The sequence below is a fragment of the Stigmatopora nigra genome, chromosome 23 (genome assembly GCF_051989575.1).
Source record: "Stigmatopora nigra isolate UIUO_SnigA chromosome 23, RoL_Snig_1.1, whole genome shotgun sequence".
In the NCBI taxonomy this organism is placed as follows: Eukaryota; Metazoa; Chordata; class Actinopteri; order Syngnathiformes; family Syngnathidae; genus Stigmatopora; species Stigmatopora nigra.
In genome coordinates, this window is record NC_135530.1 from 3,537,982 (window position 1) to 3,557,500 (window position 19,519).

The 19,519-nt window shown below is 37.3% G+C and overlaps 2 protein-coding genes across 5 annotated transcripts in view; both read left to right on the forward strand.

Moving 5' to 3' along the window:
- Positions 1-14,904, forward strand: part of tafa5a (TAFA chemokine like family member 5a) — a 116,284-nt gene extending 101,380 nt beyond the window's left edge. For all 4 annotated transcript variants that reach the window (XM_077710039.1, XM_077710035.1, XM_077710038.1 and 1 more), the window contains 3 exons: positions 2,849-2,976; positions 7,335-7,499; positions 13,763-14,904. In XM_077710039.1, coding sequence (XP_077566165.1) covers positions 2,849-2,976; positions 7,335-7,343 — 137 coding nt within the window. In that variant the 3' untranslated portion in view covers positions 7,344-7,499; positions 13,763-14,904. The remainder of the gene's footprint in view (positions 1-2,848; positions 2,977-7,334; positions 7,500-13,762) is intronic.
- Positions 14,905-16,815: 1,911 nt separating this feature from the next.
- Positions 16,816-19,519, forward strand: part of LOC144181586 (uncharacterized) — a 10,320-nt gene continuing 7,616 nt past the window's right edge. The window contains exon 1 of the mRNA XM_077710163.1: positions 16,816-16,861. Within this exon, the coding sequence (XP_077566289.1) occupies positions 16,816-16,861 (46 nt within the window). The remainder of the gene's footprint in view (positions 16,862-19,519) is intronic.

The following is a 19,519-nucleotide window of genomic DNA, read 5'->3' on the forward strand; positions in this document are numbered from 1 at the left end:
TGTTTTGATTTTTTTTTTGTAGTTTACTGTCAACTTAGATTTCTTCACAAGGAGATTTTATTGCATTTTTCTACTTGAAGTGCACAGAAATACGGCATACTTTTTCCAAATGGGGGGTGAATGAATTAAGTGTTCCACATTTAAAATGACAAATATTCTAACATTAAGCTTTCAAAAAAATGTTTATGGTGAAACAGTTGGAAATCTGTTTAGAACAGGCATGGGCAAACTAAGGCCCCCGGCCCATATTCGGCCCGCAAGGCGTTTTAATCCGGCCCGCTGACGTTGTCCAAATAGTTTTTATTTATTTTTTTGGTGTTTTACAGGCGCTCTATCTTTTTTAAATGACATTTTAATATTTGTTAATACAATCCTTTTTACTTGACTTTGTACTTTATACTTTTTACTTCAATTATGAGTGATAAGTATGTTAATACTTTAGTCCTTTTTTCTCTTTATTTTTCATATGTACTGTTAACGGATGCACTTTTTTATATGTATCCTATCTTGTGCTGACCCGGCCCATCTGTCAAATTTTTAAAGTGAATGTGGCCCCCCCGGGCCGAAAAGTTTGCCCACCCCTTCTTTAGCATAACTAGTATGTAAACAATTTTTTAAATCCTTTTTTACCAAAAAAACGATCAGCTGTAGAGTATTTTGGCACTGTTTTTTTTTAGTTAAATTCCCTCAAAGTTGCTTCCCTAGAAAATAATCCAATGATAACTCGTATCTGAAACTTGATGCCCTACATATGCTGCTCACCTGCTCAGGTCACATCCAATCTGTCCACTTGGTAATTATCAAAACACTTCATCTTCGACTGGAGCGCCATATTCATCACTTGAGATTCTATCTTTCGTTTGGGGGTGAGGGGGGGGTTTGCTCGCTCTCTCCCACGCCAAACCCGCGTCCCATCTTTCACCATGCTGGCATGGGATTAGACAGAATTTATTGGGCCAAGATGCCGGCTGTTGACACGTCTGTGATCGGTCATTTGATGGGGAGATAAGAGCTGTGTGGAAGCTTTAATAATACACTGATTAAAGCTTTTTATTTTTTGCAACAAGCACTTGTATCTGTGCCTAAATGCTTTATGGTGAAAATTGTAACATTATTTTTAGTATAAGCCTGTAATTCACACGTGATGTAATGGCCGTGAGCAAATTTGGCAGTGGTGGACCGTCAGGGCCTGCAAGGTATTCTCTGCTGGCCTAAAAAATATATCTAAATCACAGACTGAAGATAATTGTGTTTTTCCCATGAATACTTATTAATAATTCCAAATTGTTTGTCAGATTCCTTTCATTGCTTTCCCCTTTCAGATGTGTGTGTTTTCATATTGAAACATCTAACCAATCACATTTGAGCTATTATTATTTGTTGCCATGATCAGAAATCGACCTCAAGGCCTTCACAATCAGTTCTGCAGGCTCTGCTGGATTAAACAAGCATCGATAAGACTGTTGCTTTAATCAATCCGATTTCAAGTTGGCGACACCAACAGGCAGACGGCTTAATAAATTCCTTTTTACTTTACTTTATACTTTTTACTTTAATGATGAGTGATGAGTATGTTAATACTTTAGTCCCTTTTTTCTGTTTATGTTTCATTTGTACTGTTAACGGATGCACTTTTTTATATGTATCGTATCTTGTGCTGACCCGGCCCATCTCTCAAATGTTTAAAGTCATTGTGACCCCCAGGCCGAAAAGTTTGCCCACCCCTGAGCTAGAGCTACCAAACTGTATCTAGAGCGAGCTGCACAAGCAAACATATTGTTGTGTTGATTTAATAGTAGTTTTCTCAACTCGCATTGCCTAGAGGAGGAGAAGAAATTGATTTTTTTGCAGATTTACTGTCAAAGCCATTTTCAAGATGGACTTATCAATAAGAAAAAGCTGAACATCATTAAGAAAGCACAACTATGAATCTTGCAAGCCTGTCACAACCCGGAAAACGAACATTTTCTGTCATTCTACTCATCAAACTTGACTATTTTCAGCAGTCATTGCATTCCATCATCCTTAATTTTCTCTATACAAGGTTTCCGGTGTGTTTAAGAGGTACTACAGCGATAAAAGTTGCGTGTCCTTGTTTTTGCAACATGTTCATTGCTTTTGTGTTTCACCTTTCGTTACATTTTTTTTTCCATACAAGGTTTCTGGTGTTTAAGTGGGTAGGCAATAAAAGTTGCATGTCCTTGTGATTACAACATGTTTAGTGCTTTTATCTTGTAGAAGCACATTTTCTTTTAAAAAAAAAAGCTCAGACAAATCATTTTCACAACAACATTTTGATTTAGGATGAATTTTAAGTGATAGCAATATGATAAACCAAAGTTAAGACATTTTCTACTGTCCTGATTGGATGATTCGGAAGTGATTAGATTTAAAACTGATGGTGAATTCACTGGGAGATCAAATCCCAACACTAGTGTATTCAAGTCTGGGATTTATTGGGTTTGTGGCTTTGATTGAATCCATTTACCTGTCTGATACTTGCTCTTCTTCCTCTGTCTGATTTGCACCATCTTGGCCTCATCTCTCACTGCCATCCCCTCATTTCATATCTTTCAATTGTGTCTCCGCTTCATTGCTCTTCATCTTCCCAAAACCCTCCCATCCAATCTACCTTGTCCGTTTCCGCCATTTTTCTCCCCATTTGCAGTCCTTTGTGCACTTTAGAATATCAACCCCTCAGCCATTAAACCTTTCCCATCGTGTTCAACCCCCTTCCCCTGCTCATCTTCATATCTGGCTATCTCAGTGTTTGTTTTTCATCAACTGTTTACCCCCCATCGACCCAAGAACTTGAACCGTAATCGTTCATCTTCCATCTTCTCCGCAGCTGCCATTGTTCGGAAAAAGCAGTGGTGCGAGATGGTGCCGTGTTTGGAGGACGAAGGATGCGACCTGTTAGTCAATAAATCTGGTTGGACTTGTACGCAGCCCGGAGGCCGAGTCAAGACGACAACGGTGAGTTCAAGTTCTCTTGTCTTGGCTATTTGAGCGTTTAATGGGAATTTTTAAACCATTTCAAATGATGTTTTAAGATTCAACTACAGTGGTACCTCGACATATGAGTGGCCTGATATATGAGCAATTTGAGGTATGAGTAAAATGTTGGGCCAATATTTATCTTGAGATACGAGACAAATTTTGATATACGAGCAGACAGCGGATGCGAGATGCTGCTTATAAGAACATCATGGCCATTGTCTCTTGCCACAACTCCCTCGTATACGAGAATTATATATACTATTGTTGGCAAATGGTCGTGCGTTATGCTAATTTGTGTGCATCATTTTGGGAATATTTTGAAGGGAAAACAACCCTCGATATTGACTGAAAGTCAGTGTGGAGGCGGGGCAAAAAGAGCTAAGGAGAAGAGAAGAAAGGTATCAAAATGTCAAACAAAATTAGAATTAAGTTTAGTGTAAGGTTCGATTAAACGTATTTTTGAGTGTCTGCATCGTAATCCAAGTTCATTTCAATTTGTTTATGTTATGTTACGAGCGCGTTGCCGTGCAAAATGTCCTCCCCCTCTATCTCTCTTTGTCAGTCCACCCCCCTTCGAAATATTAAACCACTAGTTATGTTTTACTTTATTAATAGATGGCGAATTAGAACAAATCAAAATGTTTTTCCAATCCAATATCCTGTTTTTGGTATTTTTTCAGAGGGTTGGAACAAATTAATTTGTTTTTAGTTCATTTCAATAGTAAACATTCGTTTGAGTTACGAGAAAATCAACATACGAGCTCAGCCCCGGAACGAATCAAGCTCGTATCTCGATGTACCACTGTACCCATGCTTGTTGAGAACCGTTAAAATTGTGACATTTATTTAATTACACAAACACGTTTTGAGGGTGTGCAACCACCTCCTAATATTATCTCTGAGTGCTGAAATCACGCTGTGACCTGCTTTGTCTGAAAATGCTTCAAACGGAACGATGATTGACGGACAAATATGCACAGCGTGGTGCTCTCTTTGTATCCTGTAGAAAATATAGCGACAAATAAATAATAGCCCTGCTGCGTTTCCCTTTCAAGTTAGAAAAGTAAAAGTAAAAATGCTATTGCATAATTTTTTTTTGCAGTCAATATAGTAAAAGCCCTTTAGAAGTAACTAACATTGTCATCTGTCTTCTATATATTTCTCTGTAAAACATTTTGAGGAAAAATATCACACGGAATTCATCAAAAAAGTATTGTGGGTGTCATTTTGTTAGGTTTCGCTGGAGGTATATTTGCCTAATAATATCTACACATGAATTTTCTACTTCTGTATTTCCAGCTGTGTTTTCAGCAGGATGTTTTAACAACCTCATATTTTAGCCTCCAAACTATCTTTTCAACTTAGTGGTTTCTCGCTAGCACGTCTTTTTAATCAAACAATTGTGTAAATAGCCACTAAAATCACCCACCCTCATTTTAACGTGCCGGGTATCTTGACGCAATGTCGATCTTGTCATATTTTGTGGCTCATTAATGAGTATAAAACCATCAGTACACAACCACTCTTTGTTTGTTTGCCTAATCTAAATCTACACTATTAGATTTTTTTCTCTCGTCGTCTAGAATGATCTCAAAAAGGCGCTCTTAATGTCAATGGAGGAGGCGATTTCATAACAGTGAAATTGCTTGTATTCTTATTGCCTCCTTCATCACTTCACCCACGTAACCTCCTTAGTTTCCTTCACAACAGGGATAAACACATGTACGTGCACCACCCTGAATAAAAATCAGGAGATACAGTGGTACCTTGAGATACAAGCTTAATTCGTTCCAGGACTGAGCTCGTATATTGATTTTCTCGTAACTCAAATGAACGTTTCCCATAGAAATGAACTGGAAAGAAATTAATTTGTTCCAATTCTCTGAAAAAAGACCCAAAATAAGATATTGGATGGGGAAAAACAATTTGATTTGTTGTAATTCGCCATCTATTAACAAAGTAACACATAACTAGTGGTTTAATATCAAGGGTTAGTTTTGAGTTTGTATTCCCTTCAAAATAATCCCAAAATGATGCACATAAATGTCCTCGCAATAGGATAACGCACGACCACTTGCCAGCAAGAAGTAGTATATCCTCCTCATATTAGCGATCGCTCCGCGTGACGGAAAAAAAAAACACTGAAAAAAATGCAACACTCCTCCCAGTGCTCGTAGATATCTGTTATACACAAAAGAGATGCTGCAAAAAAAGACAGTGTCCTAAAATCATAAACAGCATCTCATTTCTTGGCCACCTGGCTTTCTCATATCTCGAAATTTGTCTCGTATCTAGAGATAATTATTTGCTCTAAAATTTTACTCGTATCTCGAATTGCTCGTATGTCGAAGTACCACTGTACATTCACAGCAAGACAGAGCGTCCTCATCTTGGCTAAAAAAAATACGCAAAAACAAAACGCTTTACTCCATTTACTTCCACCGAATGCCCTTTCCCCCCGCGGCTTTTCCAAGTATAAGCCTTCCACCTTATACGTGGACATTGCCAGAGGACAACTGCGACACACTCACAGTCCAGTGAGCATGTCCGACCTGTCTGTCAGGTGTTTGTGTGAAAACATCAATACAGACAAGCTCGCTCATCCCCGGCGGCGACGGCGGCGGCAGCGTTCATATGACCAAGCCAAGTCAATCTGACTCAACCCTTTAAAGGGCTATTTTCAACAAACGCCAGGAAGCAGTTTGCGTGTCTTGCTTCAATGTGCGTGAGTTATTTCCTTGTTTTTCTGTTAGAAAATGAACCGGTCGACCTTTTTGGTGTATTTGAAATACAGCCCTTGCGATCAAACCTTTTCCTGCATCTCCCTCAGATATAAACACTGACACTCATCCAGACGTTTGCTACCAGTGTTTAAAAATAGCGCCTGTTTTGTGTCTATCTCCCAACCTTTGGCCGTGCATTTATCTCAGTCCAAATCCCCTACAAGAGCCCGTCAATTAAGACATGCTATTGATTATATTTTTCAACACCAAGATTGATATGTAGGATTTTATTACGAACCGTGACACTGACGCTTTGAACGAGCTTTACTTCCGCCTTCTAGCAGAAGGATACATTTGGAAATGTTAAAGCTACGCCCTGCATTAATTTAAATTTGAAAACTACTGTATTCTCTGGACTATAAGTCGCACCTAGTTACAGGTTCAAGTATATACCCCAAATATATAAATCCCTGACAATCTCTTATTATAGAAAAGCCATGTATTCACCTTAATACATTCATGAACTGCTTTATCCTCACTAGGGTCACAGAGAGGGGGTGCTGGAGCCTATCCCAGCTGACTCAAAGCCAAAGCCAGGGTACAACACCCGAAATCGAACAACCATTCACACTCAGTTATATCAAGAGCTAATTTAGAGTGTCCAAATAGCTTAGAATGCATGTTTTTTTTTGGAATGTAGGAAGAAACCAGAGTACCCGGAGAGAACCCACGCACATACAAACTCCACACAGGTGGACCGACCTGGATTTGAACCCAGGACTCTAGAGCACAAGCCGCCGGGCTTTGTATTCATATTAATATTCTTCCTAAAGAATGTTTACATAAGACAATCAGGATATTTACACACTAGGATTAGCATCCCTTTTCTCATCATTTGCATCTTTGTCTCTCGACGGGACAAATTCGAGTCGGTCCTGATGGAATCCTTTTCCGGGTAGGTTCTGGGTCGGTACCAGCCTCTGTAATTGATCCCTCTGAGAATTCCGGGCACATCTATTGAATAGAATCACCGAGAAGAAGACAGCTGCTAGGCCACCTTAGACATACCAGGCGATGGGAAGATTAAGACCCACCCACCCCCATTCATTCTGTTTCAAGCTTTCTTTTGGAGGGAGCCAAGTCAGCACACCTCGCCCTCCATTTTGGGAACTTGGGCAAGATATTACAGTGTTTGGAAGGGGCAAGAGGGAGATGTACGAGGAATAAAAAAGTGCTGTCTCCTCAGGTTCTTTAGAGAGGAAGCATTGGGATTGACGTAAAGCCTCTCCTTGACAGTAAAACGGGCGGAAAGTGCAATGTTTCCAAAACAAATGGTGTGTTTTAGGCATTTAGCTTGCCCCAAAAGGGGATCATTGATTTCATAAAATGGGAATTCATAGACAGTTTGCTTTGTTTTTGTTTTTTTTTTAGCTACTAAATGGCTGAAAATACGTAAGGTCGACGAACTGCTTCCATGTTGGAGTCCTGTATGACATTTTTGTGTTTTTTAGCGGTTAAAAAACAGAAAAAATATCAGTGGAACTGTGTTGTAATGTTGACAAAACAAAAGAGAACCTTATCACCTCCTATTTTTGTACTTTCTCCCTCCAGGCTCTATGACGCGACAGGACTCTCCCTCCACATTCTTGCACTGACGAGAGCATTGACGACCCCCTTGACACCACCCACCACCACCATCTTATCTCCACTATAACCAGCCCACCCATTCCTTGGAGGCCTTCCATCTCGCATCGTGGTCCTCCTCGAGGCAAAAAGGTAGTCAAGTTGTATGTATATGTACATAAATTATATATTTAAAGAGCGAGAACATGCATGGATATGTAGATACATGTTACCTCGAGATATGAGCTTAATTCGTTCTAGGACTGTGCTCGTATGTCGATTTTCTCCTATCTCAAATGAAAGTTTCCCATTGAAATGAACTAAACACTAATTAATTTGCTCCAACCCTCTGAAAAAACACCAAAAACAGGATATTGGATTGGAAAAAATGTTTTATTTGTTCTAATTTGCCATCTATTAACAAAGTAACAAGTAGCTAGTGGTTTAATATTACTAAAATGTGTTTAATAGTACTAAAATTTTACAGAATTACTCAAGAGAAATATTTGCCCAAAATTTTACTCTTATCTTGAATTGCTCATATGTCGGGTACTCTAATGTCGAGGTACCACTGTACATCCGTACTGTATAAAAGTGTATCCTCTCATACAAAAAACAGTACCGTATTTTCACGACTATAAGGTGCACTGCATTATAAGGCGCACCCTCAATGAATGACATTTTTTTCCATTTATAAGGTGCACTGTATTATAAGGCGCACTTTCTATTTTGGAGAAAATTTAAGACTTTTAAGTGCGCCTTATAGTCGTGAAAATACTGTACTTGCCTTACTGCTTTTGACGTTATAGCCTTAACTTAAATCTCCTGAATTAAAGAGGTAACTTTAGCAAGCTGCTTTAAACATAAATAACTATTTAACTTGATCCCATAACCACCCCAACTGCAAATATAGACAATAATAGACACATGCTCACCAACAGGAGTCCTGATATATATTTTTTGAGACAACCATCTGCTTTAAAAGAAAAATCTAATTTAGTTTCTTTTTTTGTACTTTTTTTGCATTAACTCACACCAACATCCTCATGTACGTCCGCTAAGCTACCAAAAATCCACGTGTGTTACAATACAAGACCGCTCCATCTGTCTTTCCATCTTGTTTTCAGTCTTGTTTTGCATGCTTTAAGCCTCTCGAGCCCCGTTGGCGTCTACAAGTCTGAATTGAAACGAACACCCAATCAGAAGCGGGTACTAATACACATTATTGAAATGTCGGAGGATCCACAGACATTTTTTTAACTTAGAGAGCGATAAAAACGGATTAAGACCAAGTCATAAAAGTGTCCATTCTTATTGAGCTTCCGAAAAGCAGATTGGTATACCAGTCAATATTCTTGGCAGTTATAAGCCCTTTTATGATTTGCTTTCAAGAGAAAATTTGATCCTACCGTTTTTTTACCCATTCAGACAGCAAGATTTTCACTATATTTTATACTAAAAATAGACATTGAAGGAATCCATGCTTAGATACTTGCACAGCATGCCCTAGAGAAGATCTGTTTACCGCCAGATACAGGAGACCAGAATCCAATTAGTAGGACAGGCCCTGTAAAATAATATATATATAATAAAAAGCCAATGGCATAACCTCTGTTACAAGTTTTTTTTTTTGTATCAGGGACGAATTAGTGCGCTTTTTCCCTTAGGTCATACATTTGCGCTGTGGCATTGTGTATCTGCTGTAATGTGGCCTCTTGAGAACCATCTTTCAAATCAGATTAAGTTGAAAAGATAGCCTTGATGTGTTTTTCATGTTCCAATCCGGCGTCTGGATTGCCACATACACACACACGAGAAGTGTGTGAAGATTTTTTGCCGCTTCAGGCAACGAAAGATTCATTTCCCATCGCTGATTAGCCTGTTGATCATTGCTCACTTGCTGATGAATATTCATCAGGGAGAGAGGTGACACAATAAAAAGATGACTTTATAATGATAGACACTAAAAGAGTAGTGGAAAATTCGGGGTACCTCGACATGAGGAATTCGAGATGCGAGTAAAATTTCGGGCAAATATTTATCTTGAGGTACGAGAAAAGTTTTGGTATACGAGCAGACAATGGACGTGAGATGCTGCTCATAAGAACATCATGGCCACTGTCTTTCTGGTCTCAACTCCCTCGTGTAATGTCTCTGCGAGCACTGGGCGGAGCATTGCATTTTTTTCAGTGTTTTTTTCCTCGTTAGTCAGTGCGAATGGCGGAGCTTGTTCGCTAATACGAGAGGAGTATATAGTACTTCTCGTTGGCAAGTGGTCGTGCGTTATCCTATTGTGAGGACATTTGTGTGCATCATTTTGGGAATATTTTGAAGGGAATACAAACTCAAACAACTCTCGAAAGTCAGTGTGGAGGCGGGGCAAAAAGAGCCAACCTGGCCGGTATCAAAATGTCACACAAAATTAGAATTAAGTTTAATGTTAGGTTCGATTAAACTTATTTTTTAGTGTCTGCCTCGTAATCCAAGTTCATTTAAATTTGTTTAAGTTATGTTACGAGTGCGTTGCCGTGTAAAATGTCCTCACCCTCTCTCTCTCTCTCCTTCCCACATCAAAATCAGTATAATTTTAGTACTATTAAACACATTTTAATAATATTAAACCACTAGTTATGTGTTACTTTGTTATTACATGGCAAATTACAACAAATTTAAGAAAAATCCAATCCAATATCCTGTTCTGGGTGTTTTTTCAGAGGGTTGAAACTAATCAATTAATTTTTAGTTCATTTCAATGGGAAACGTTCATTTGAGTCACAAGAAAACCGACATACGAGCTCAGTCCTGGAACGAATTAAGCTCATATCTCAAGCTACCACTATAGTATAGCCGTGTTTGCACAAATTCTCAACAGTCCTTGCCGTGACCAAGTGGATGCATTTTCTTTCATGCGTCTGGTAACACGTTTAGCGCAAGTCCGTGTGCATTGACATTTTCCAAAGGAGTCGGCCAGAGTACACAGGCAAAAGAAATCCAATCGCAAGGCTATATGTTGCCGTGATTTTGCAATCCCAGCTGGAAAGTGACTGCATATGTATTATTTATGGAGTTGTCTTTATAGCTAACAGATGTGCTTGTGTTCACCTTCACTTCGGTGAACACGTAAAGCGTATATATATAAAAGAGAGAAGGCAGAATGTGTGAACAAATGTACTGTATCCTTTGGTACACACTACTGCGCCTCTAGACAGGAAGATGTACTGTACCTTGCCATGTGTACGGAATCCAATGTTTTCCTCTTCCTTGGATGAATATCGATATGTATTGAGCGGAATGCCCGGGAGCGAGCGTGCACAAATTAGATGTAAACACACATGGATTATTTACGTTCTGTTGCAGCCATCACTCTCGGCGATCGCTTCAAATTTGTCAGTCGCTTTGGAATCGGACTTCAGTCATCCTAGCTAAGACCGGCGTCTAGTGAGTCCTGGGGTGTCAAACTCGCTTTGGTCTGCGGGTCGAATACAGCTTAATTTGAGATGAAGCGGGCCGAAACCAGTAAACTCATTGAGAAATTACATAGAACTAACAATAAGCCCACTTTTTTGCCTTTGTATTACAGTGTTCCCTCGCTTATCGCGGTTAATGGGGACCGGTTCACCCGCGATAAGTGCATTTGTGCGAAGTAGGGATTCCCCTTCAAAAATGCTTAATTTGAATTTAATTCCAAATCATTATTATTTTTTAATTATTATTTTTACCCCCCTGTATACAGTACACCATATAGAATACGGGTAGAGAGAGTGAAATTCATGTTATAACAAAAAAAAACTATAAAATATGTTGTTTTAATGTAATTATGGTATTTTTTATTTTTTTTTCCCCCAAAAAAATCTGCGAAGCTCTGAGTCCGCGATATCTGAACCACGAAGTAGTCACTAATACTAATAATTAGTGCAAAGAATGAGTAAATTATCAAAATGTTTATTAACAGAATTTTCCTTTTACATTATGAACAATATATTATGAACAAGCGAATAACATAAGAACATAAATAAATGTCAATTCATGTTGTCTGCACGTACTAAAACACTGCGCCACCTAGCGAATAATACAAGAACTTCAAATTTTAAAGAAAATTCATATTTTTTTATACAATGCAGCTTTCTTCACCGGGCCGTACCAAACCACCAGACGGGCCGGATCCGGCCCGCGGGCCGTATGTTTGACACCACTGGTCTAGTCATTGCCATTCCTGAGATATAAAACAGAGTAATATGGCAGTTTCCTGATAAACCCAAGGTAATAATCACCCCCGGGGGGTTAGAATTTTATTCATAGGGCAAATTCATCTGATATTCATCTGACATTGGTTCCTTTTTTTAATAGGAGGCTTGCATTTCCTGAGATTTGTGTGTGAGGGAGATTTATGGAAGGCTGTTTTGTAACTATGCCAGTGCAGGTTTGTTTGTTTGAGAGGGTAGAAGTGGAAAAAGGAGTATTGTGGGAGCAGGCAACAAAAAAAAATATCACAGCATTGTATAAGTACAGGGTGTTCCAAAATGTTTGACCTTGTTTTGTAGGGCAATCATTTTGACAATTTTCGTTTGGAATGACCTCAAATTTTCACAGCTTGTGTAGAAATGTTTCAAGTTTTGGCCGGTAATGTTTGGCATTTCCTATCTTTTCAGGTTAAGAAATGCTGTTTACTCCAAAAGAAAAGGCATTTTGCATGTTAGAGTATGCTCAGAATTAGTCATTGAAGAAGACTGCACCATGTCTTCACATATTTGGCAACTATAAAACAAATTAAGCACTAAAAATGTCAAGAAAAAGGGCTGGAATTTGTGAAAGGCTTCACCAACCTGATCAAAATTATTGGCCCAATGTAATGGGTTGGAACAGCCTATAATGTCAATGTGTCAATGAAAAATCTACACTGAACAGGTAAAAGTTTTGTTTTGCTAATATTATGTCTACTCAAATTGATAGAGTGCTCACAACACAGACTTTAAAGGGGAATCCGTGGCCCCAGTGGGCTCTGGTATTTGCATTTCTATTACAGTGGTACCTCGAGATATGAGCTTAATGCGTTTCGGGACTGAGCTCGTATGTCGATTTTCTTGTAACTCAAATGAATGTTTCCCATAGAAATGAACTAAAAACAAATTAATTTGTTCCAACATTATGAAAAAGCACCAAAAACAGGATATTGGATTGGTAAAAATGTTTAAATTGTTCTGATTCGCCATCTATTAACAAAGTAACAAATAAGTAGCTGTTTAATAGTATACTAAAATGTGTTTAATAGAACGTCCCATAGAAATGAACTAAAAACAAATTCATTCGATCAACCCATCGCATATTGGATTGGAAAATGTTATTATTTGTTCTAATTTGCCATCTATTAACAAAATAACAAATAACTAGTGGTTTAATAGAACGACCATTGAATTGAGTCTACCATTGAATATTAATATTCCAGACATGTTCTCCATCCAACACCTGATTCTTGCTTGGTCTGTTCCATGATCCAAGTTCATTATTATTGCATTCAAGCCCCAGGGGCATTGCCAAAAATCTTGGACGGCGACGCTATCAGTTTGGCCGTGGCGCACCTGCACGCGGCCAGATGGTTTTGCAGACGCTTCCAGATTTGTCTTTTTTGCCGAAAGATGAATCGTTTCTCTGGGAAGTTTACACTTGAAGTCATATTCAACTTAACCAATCCTAATGACGGTTTTTGATAGTTTCAGTAGATGGTTTTCAACCTTTGGTGTCAAAAATGTGACTTATTTTATCTCTATAGTCTCTTAATGACAATGACCAAATTTTGGGATTAATAAGTGTCAAGTTTCTATGACATTGACTTTAAAAATTTGACGGATGGGCCGGGTTAGTACAAGATACGATACATATAGAAAAGTGCATCCGTTAACAGTACATATGACACATAAACAGAAAAAAAGGACTAAAGTATTAACATACTCATCACTCATCATTGAAGTAAAAAGTATAAAGTACAAAGTAAAGTAAAAAGGAATGTATTAAGAAATATTAAAATGCAATTACAGCGGGGCGGATGTAGCCCGCGAGCCGTAGTTTTTCCGCTCTATGACAACAATGTTTCTATACTTACAAATTCTGATACAATTTGAACAAGCAATTGCAAAGCGACTTTGTCATCTTATCTTACAATCTTATCTTACAGTATATTTGTCCTTTTTTAAAATTCTGAAGTCATTTTTTTGTTTGGAAAATTCTATTATTGTAAAAATACATCTTGGCAGTGACTGACATGCATGATTTGTTTGGCATAGAATGAAATTGAGCTCATTTTCCACGCTCTGAAGTATCCAAAGTGCACTCAAAGTTCTCTTGCCAAAAGACTCCCAGTTAATTGACTCATGACTGTAAGAGACTCTCATGTTTGTTCTGTTCTTGATCTTTGGTTTCAGGTCTCCTAACGCCTCCAGAGCACCAGAAAGGGAGTGTTTGCAGGACTTTCTCTCTAACCGCCACCTCCCTTGGACATTGGGTAAATGAGTGGTAAAAAAAAACAACAAAAAACTCTGTTCTCCCCCCCTGCAAGCGACTCTACGAACCTTCTCCCACCCGGTGTGTGTCGTTGGGGGTCAATGCGGTCGCCTGCTCTCCAAACTCGTCCAATTAGCAGCTTTTCCCCATCGCCGGTGGAGGGTCCTGCACTTGTTAAATGGCGGTTTCCGCTCCATCAAAAGTCCTCTCGATTGCTTTTGACGAAACCCAGGAATTGCCCGCATTTCTTCACCTCTATTTAGAACATCAGCAGGGTGCAACGACGGACAAGACTGCTGTGAATAGGCCTTCTGCTCGGAGAAAAAAGCCTCCCATATTTTTATAGACCAAAGAGCAAAAAAAAGAACAAATAAGTGAGTACAGACACAGCGGACAGACACATTGCCGTTTGTGTCCTCGCCAAGAACCCGTAGACTCCTTGCATTGTCTGGCACGGATCAAAAGGAGTACTTTTTGTTCTTTTCTTGAGTTTTTTTTTTTTTTTTTGTCCTCAGACTGAACCCATCACTGTACTTTGGAACTGGAGATTTAGGTACTACTACATACGTATAACGGCATACCGTGAGAGGAACAAAAACAAAACAAAAGGTGGTCTGGACACCTTAAGAAAGGCAAGTATGAAAAAAAAATAAGAATAATGCGACTGACAAGGAAGACGGTATGAAGAAATGTCCTTTAATGTATTTTGAAAGGCCCTAAAAGTTATATATTTAACAGTTTTTATATGTTGTACCTTTGTAGAGAAGCTTATTGGACTTGTGGTCACAATGACAGTTAGGATGTGAACAAATGCTGTTGTTCTCATTATAGCCTGGCGCTCGTAGTCTTGGGTTTTTTCCGTTCACAACTTCCTAGACCGCTTTCTTTTCATGCTCATTTCTAAAGTCAGCGTCCGACACAAAAAATTTCCCAGGACTGAACCCGCCCGCCGCCGACTTAACATTGTAAATGTATAGTAGTCAGTGGAAGCCATTGAAGACTGCTAATTTGCTATGATATTGTATTGTACACAATGTGTAATACTGACTCATTTCCTCCTTAATGGGCTTTTGATCTCTTAATTTATTTCCGTGCTTGTGTTGCTTCGCACAATAGTCGGGAAATCGGACGAGAAAGCGGCAGAGATAGAACGGCCATTGACATGCAGTACTTTTTTTTTAATCATGGAATATTTTAAGAATAAATTAATTACATGAAAGAAATAGTCGCATGTTCTTTATCATGAATGTTGCGCTCTGAACCAAGCAGAAAGTGATATATGTTATAGCTAGAATGAAAAAAATATTTTAATGTACAGTGGTACCTTGAGATACGAGCTTAATTCGTTCCGGGGCTGAACTTGTATGTCAAATTTCCTATTGAAATGAACTGAAAACAAATTAATTCGTTCTAACCCTTTGAAAAAAACACCAAAAGTAGGATATTGGATTGGAAAAAAATGTTTTATTTGTTCTAATTTGCCATCTATTAACATAGTAACACAAGTAGTGGTTTAATATTACTAAAATGTGTTTAATAGTACTAACAACACTGAAAAAAATGCAACGCTCCGCCCAGTGCTCGTAAGAGACATTACACAAGTTAGTTGCAGGGAGAGAGACAGTGGCCATGATTTTCTTATGAGTTGCATCTCTCTGCTCGTATATCAAAATTTGTCTCATATTTGCTCAAAATTTGACTCGTATCTCAAATTGCTCCTATGTCGGGGCACTCATATGTCAAGGTACCACTGTACAAGTTAAGCCAATTCTGATATCCATTCCATTCTTTTTAATGCATATTATTACTGTTGTTACTCGCTAACTATTCTGAAAATGTGGTAGCCCATCACGCCAAAATGGTTGACAGCTGGCGACCAGTCTGACATAGTAAATGAGAAAAAATGACCAGCTTTTCAACAGTTCCTTTAAGCGCTCATTTACATGCTGTCAGATTCTATTACAGGCCCCGATCGAGCATGGCCGCCTGGCTATCGTCGGCCTGACCTGCTTCACCGCTCTGCCAAGCAACAACTTCACTTATGTCAGGATTCCTTTTTCAAACTCAGCTGGAAGAAGAAGCTGATAGAAATACCTGATTCGGAATTCGGGAAATTCAAGGACGGGTTCTTTTTCCAGGAGCCTTCAAGTCAAAAACGCAGTTGTTTTGGTCTCGAAAATAAACCTGCATGGTCTTCTTTTTGTCAATAGATGTTCCCAAAGAGCAAGAAGCGTCCGATTAACGGATTTACAGTGTTCCCTCGCTACTTCGCAATTCAGCCACCGCAGATTCAGAGTTTCGCGTTTTTTGGGGGGTAAAAAAAATACAAATATTACATTGAGACAACATATTTTACAGTTTTTTTTTGTTATAACATGAATTTCACTCTCTCTCTACCCGTATTCTATATGGTGTACTGTATACAGGGGGGGGGGGCTAAAAAAATAAAAAATAAAACAATTAAAAACATTTAAATTAAATTAAAATTAAGAATTTTTGAAGGGGCATCCCTACTTGGCGGAAATTCACTTATCGCGGGTGGTCTCGGTCCCCATTAACCGCGATAACTGAGGGAACACTGTATAGCGCTCGAGTGAACCTTGGCTCCGCCTCCAGGGCTTATAAGGTGAAGTCAACAAACACCTGATTGGCACTGACGGCGATTAAAGAAGGTGCTTCTTATCATTCCAAGCCACGTGTGATTCTACTAACACTTTGGGGAAGGAGGAGTTAAGAACCAGGAAGCGAGAGGGGGTCGCTGAAAAAGTCGAGAAAATAAAAACACCACCGTTTAAAGCTTAGTGCCTTCCAGGGGGGGCTATTTTATCGCTCAGCTTGAGGCAGATGGCTGCCCACTCACTCTGCAGTGTCTGTCAAATCTCAGATGCTTAATGAGAAGGGACCGTTGAGCTTTTTCAGGTAATTATGTGGACCTTCATCAGAGGAAAAAGGCTGGCTGTTTTTTTTGTTCGGAATGTCACGCTGCGCCATCTGCCGCAACCGAAATGCTGAGTTTAAGAGTAGAGTGGTACCTTGAGATACGAGCTTAAATGCGTTACGGGACTGAGCTTGTATGTCGGTTTTATCGTAACTTAAACGAATGTTTCCCATTGAAATGAACTAAAAACTAATTCATTCGTTTCGACCCTCTGAAAAAACACTAAAAACAGGATATTGGATTGGAAAAACATTTTTATTTGTTCTAATTCACAATCTATTAACAATGTAACAAATAACTAGTGGTTTAATTATACTAAAATGTGTTTAGTAGAAGTAAAATTAGACAGATTTCGCAGAGGATAGAGAGAGAGAGGAATCTATAATAATACACAATATTACAAGAATTTGATACCTCAGCACTCACATATAATTTTTCTATGATCACTTCTGCCTCCACAGGTTACATAGCAAAAAAATACATTAAAATAATCGATTTTGACGTCAAAGCTCTAGGAACATTGCAGATTGAAATTGTCATTTTCAAATTAAGGTCGGGGGCGGTGAAAGCTTGCACGCTAGAGTGCGCAGGCTATCCATAATTTATAGCACTGCATCGAGTGCCATAATCTTTGCTCTGCGCGCTAATGAAAGCTACACTGCTGCAATTTTTTTTATTCATTTATAATGTTTGACTCCAAATGTCCATCAATTGCAACAGCAGAAAGTGGTACACTACTACGAAGACTAGTAGTATCTGTGTGTGTATGTATGTATGTGTATATATATATATATATGTATATATATATATATATATATATATATATATATATATATATATATATATATATATATATATATATATATATATATATATATATATATATATATATATATATATATATATATATATATATATATATATATATATATATATATATATATATATATATATATATATATATATATATATATATATATATATATATATATATATATATATATATATATATATATATATATATATATATATATATATATATATATATATATATATATATATATATATATATATATATATATATATATATATATATATATATATATATATATATATATATATATATATATATATATATATATATATATATATATATATATATATATATATATATATATATATATATATATATATATATATATATATATATATATATATATATATATATATATATATATATATATATATATATATATATATATATATATATATATATATATATATATATATATATATATATATATATATATATATATATATATATATATATATATATATATATATATATATATATATATATATATATATATATATATATATATATATATATATATATATATATATATATATATATATATATATATATATATATATATATATATATATATATATATATATATATATATATATATATAAAAAGACCACATTCTACGTCATCTTCAAAACATTCAATATGGGCGTGGTTACGTCTGTTTTTCACATCGTGGGATAGGTTATGCGCATGCGCAAAGATCTCGAGCTGGGAATAGCATTTGCGATGCTCGTGGACTCCTAGCACGATGAGGTAAGGCGTCGAGTGATTTACTGGCCTAAATACGTTTTTATCACGCAATCGGGGAATTTTTTAGCAATCGATTGAGCCCAAAACTCCAACAAATCTCCGAGTTTAATGCCAGGTTGAACACACCGTCGAAATTTGTCGAAGTTTGAGCTTCTTTTCACCACCCTTTGTGTAGTTGGCATTAGCGTTAGCGGTAACTCGTCGGGTAATTTACTGACCTAAATACGTTTTTATTACGCAATCGGGAAAACATTTAGCAATCAATTGAGCCCAAAACGCCAACAAATCTCCTAGTTTAATGCCAGGTTGAACACCGTCGAAATTTTTCGAAGTTTGAGCTTCTTTTCGCCACTGTGTTTTTAGCAATAGCGTTAGCGTCACGATCTGACTCACGTCACGTGACTTCTTCGTTTTTCTCTCAATTACTGAGTCTTGTACAAGACTTTAAATTTAATCAAACAAAGCCGAGACATAAAACGAATGTTTTCTGGGGAAAGGCTCACTCTAGAATGACATCCAGAGAGACACGACTTAGTTCCTGTTGTTTGTAATGAGTTTTCACTGAGTGCGCCTAACACCATATTCTGATTTATTATTGTTTTGTTACAAATATATATATATATATATATATATATATATATATATATATATATATATATATATATATATATATATATATATATATATATATATATATATATATATATATATAATTTATGCAAAACTGTTAAGGCAACTTTCTCATAGCTGTTAACGGCAATCTGTATATTTAATCGCCTTCTCTGGAAATGGGAAAATAGCACCGAGCACTCACTGGTGTCAAAGTGGCGGCCCGTGGGCCAAATTTGGCCCGCCGCGTCTTTTTGTGTGGCCCGAGCAATTAAAAGATGAGTGCCAACTTTCGGGTGAATGATGAAATTCAAATAAAGATTGTAGATTAATTCCTGTGTTTCTTCAGCTTCAGTATGTATGTATTTGTATATATAAGGCTTTTTTCTTAAAACACGACACAGTATAGTAAGACTTTTCTCTTAAACAACAACACAGTATAGTAAGGCTTTAGTCCTTAAATACGACAGTATAGTAAGGCTTTTTCTTAGAAAACTACATAGTCTAGTA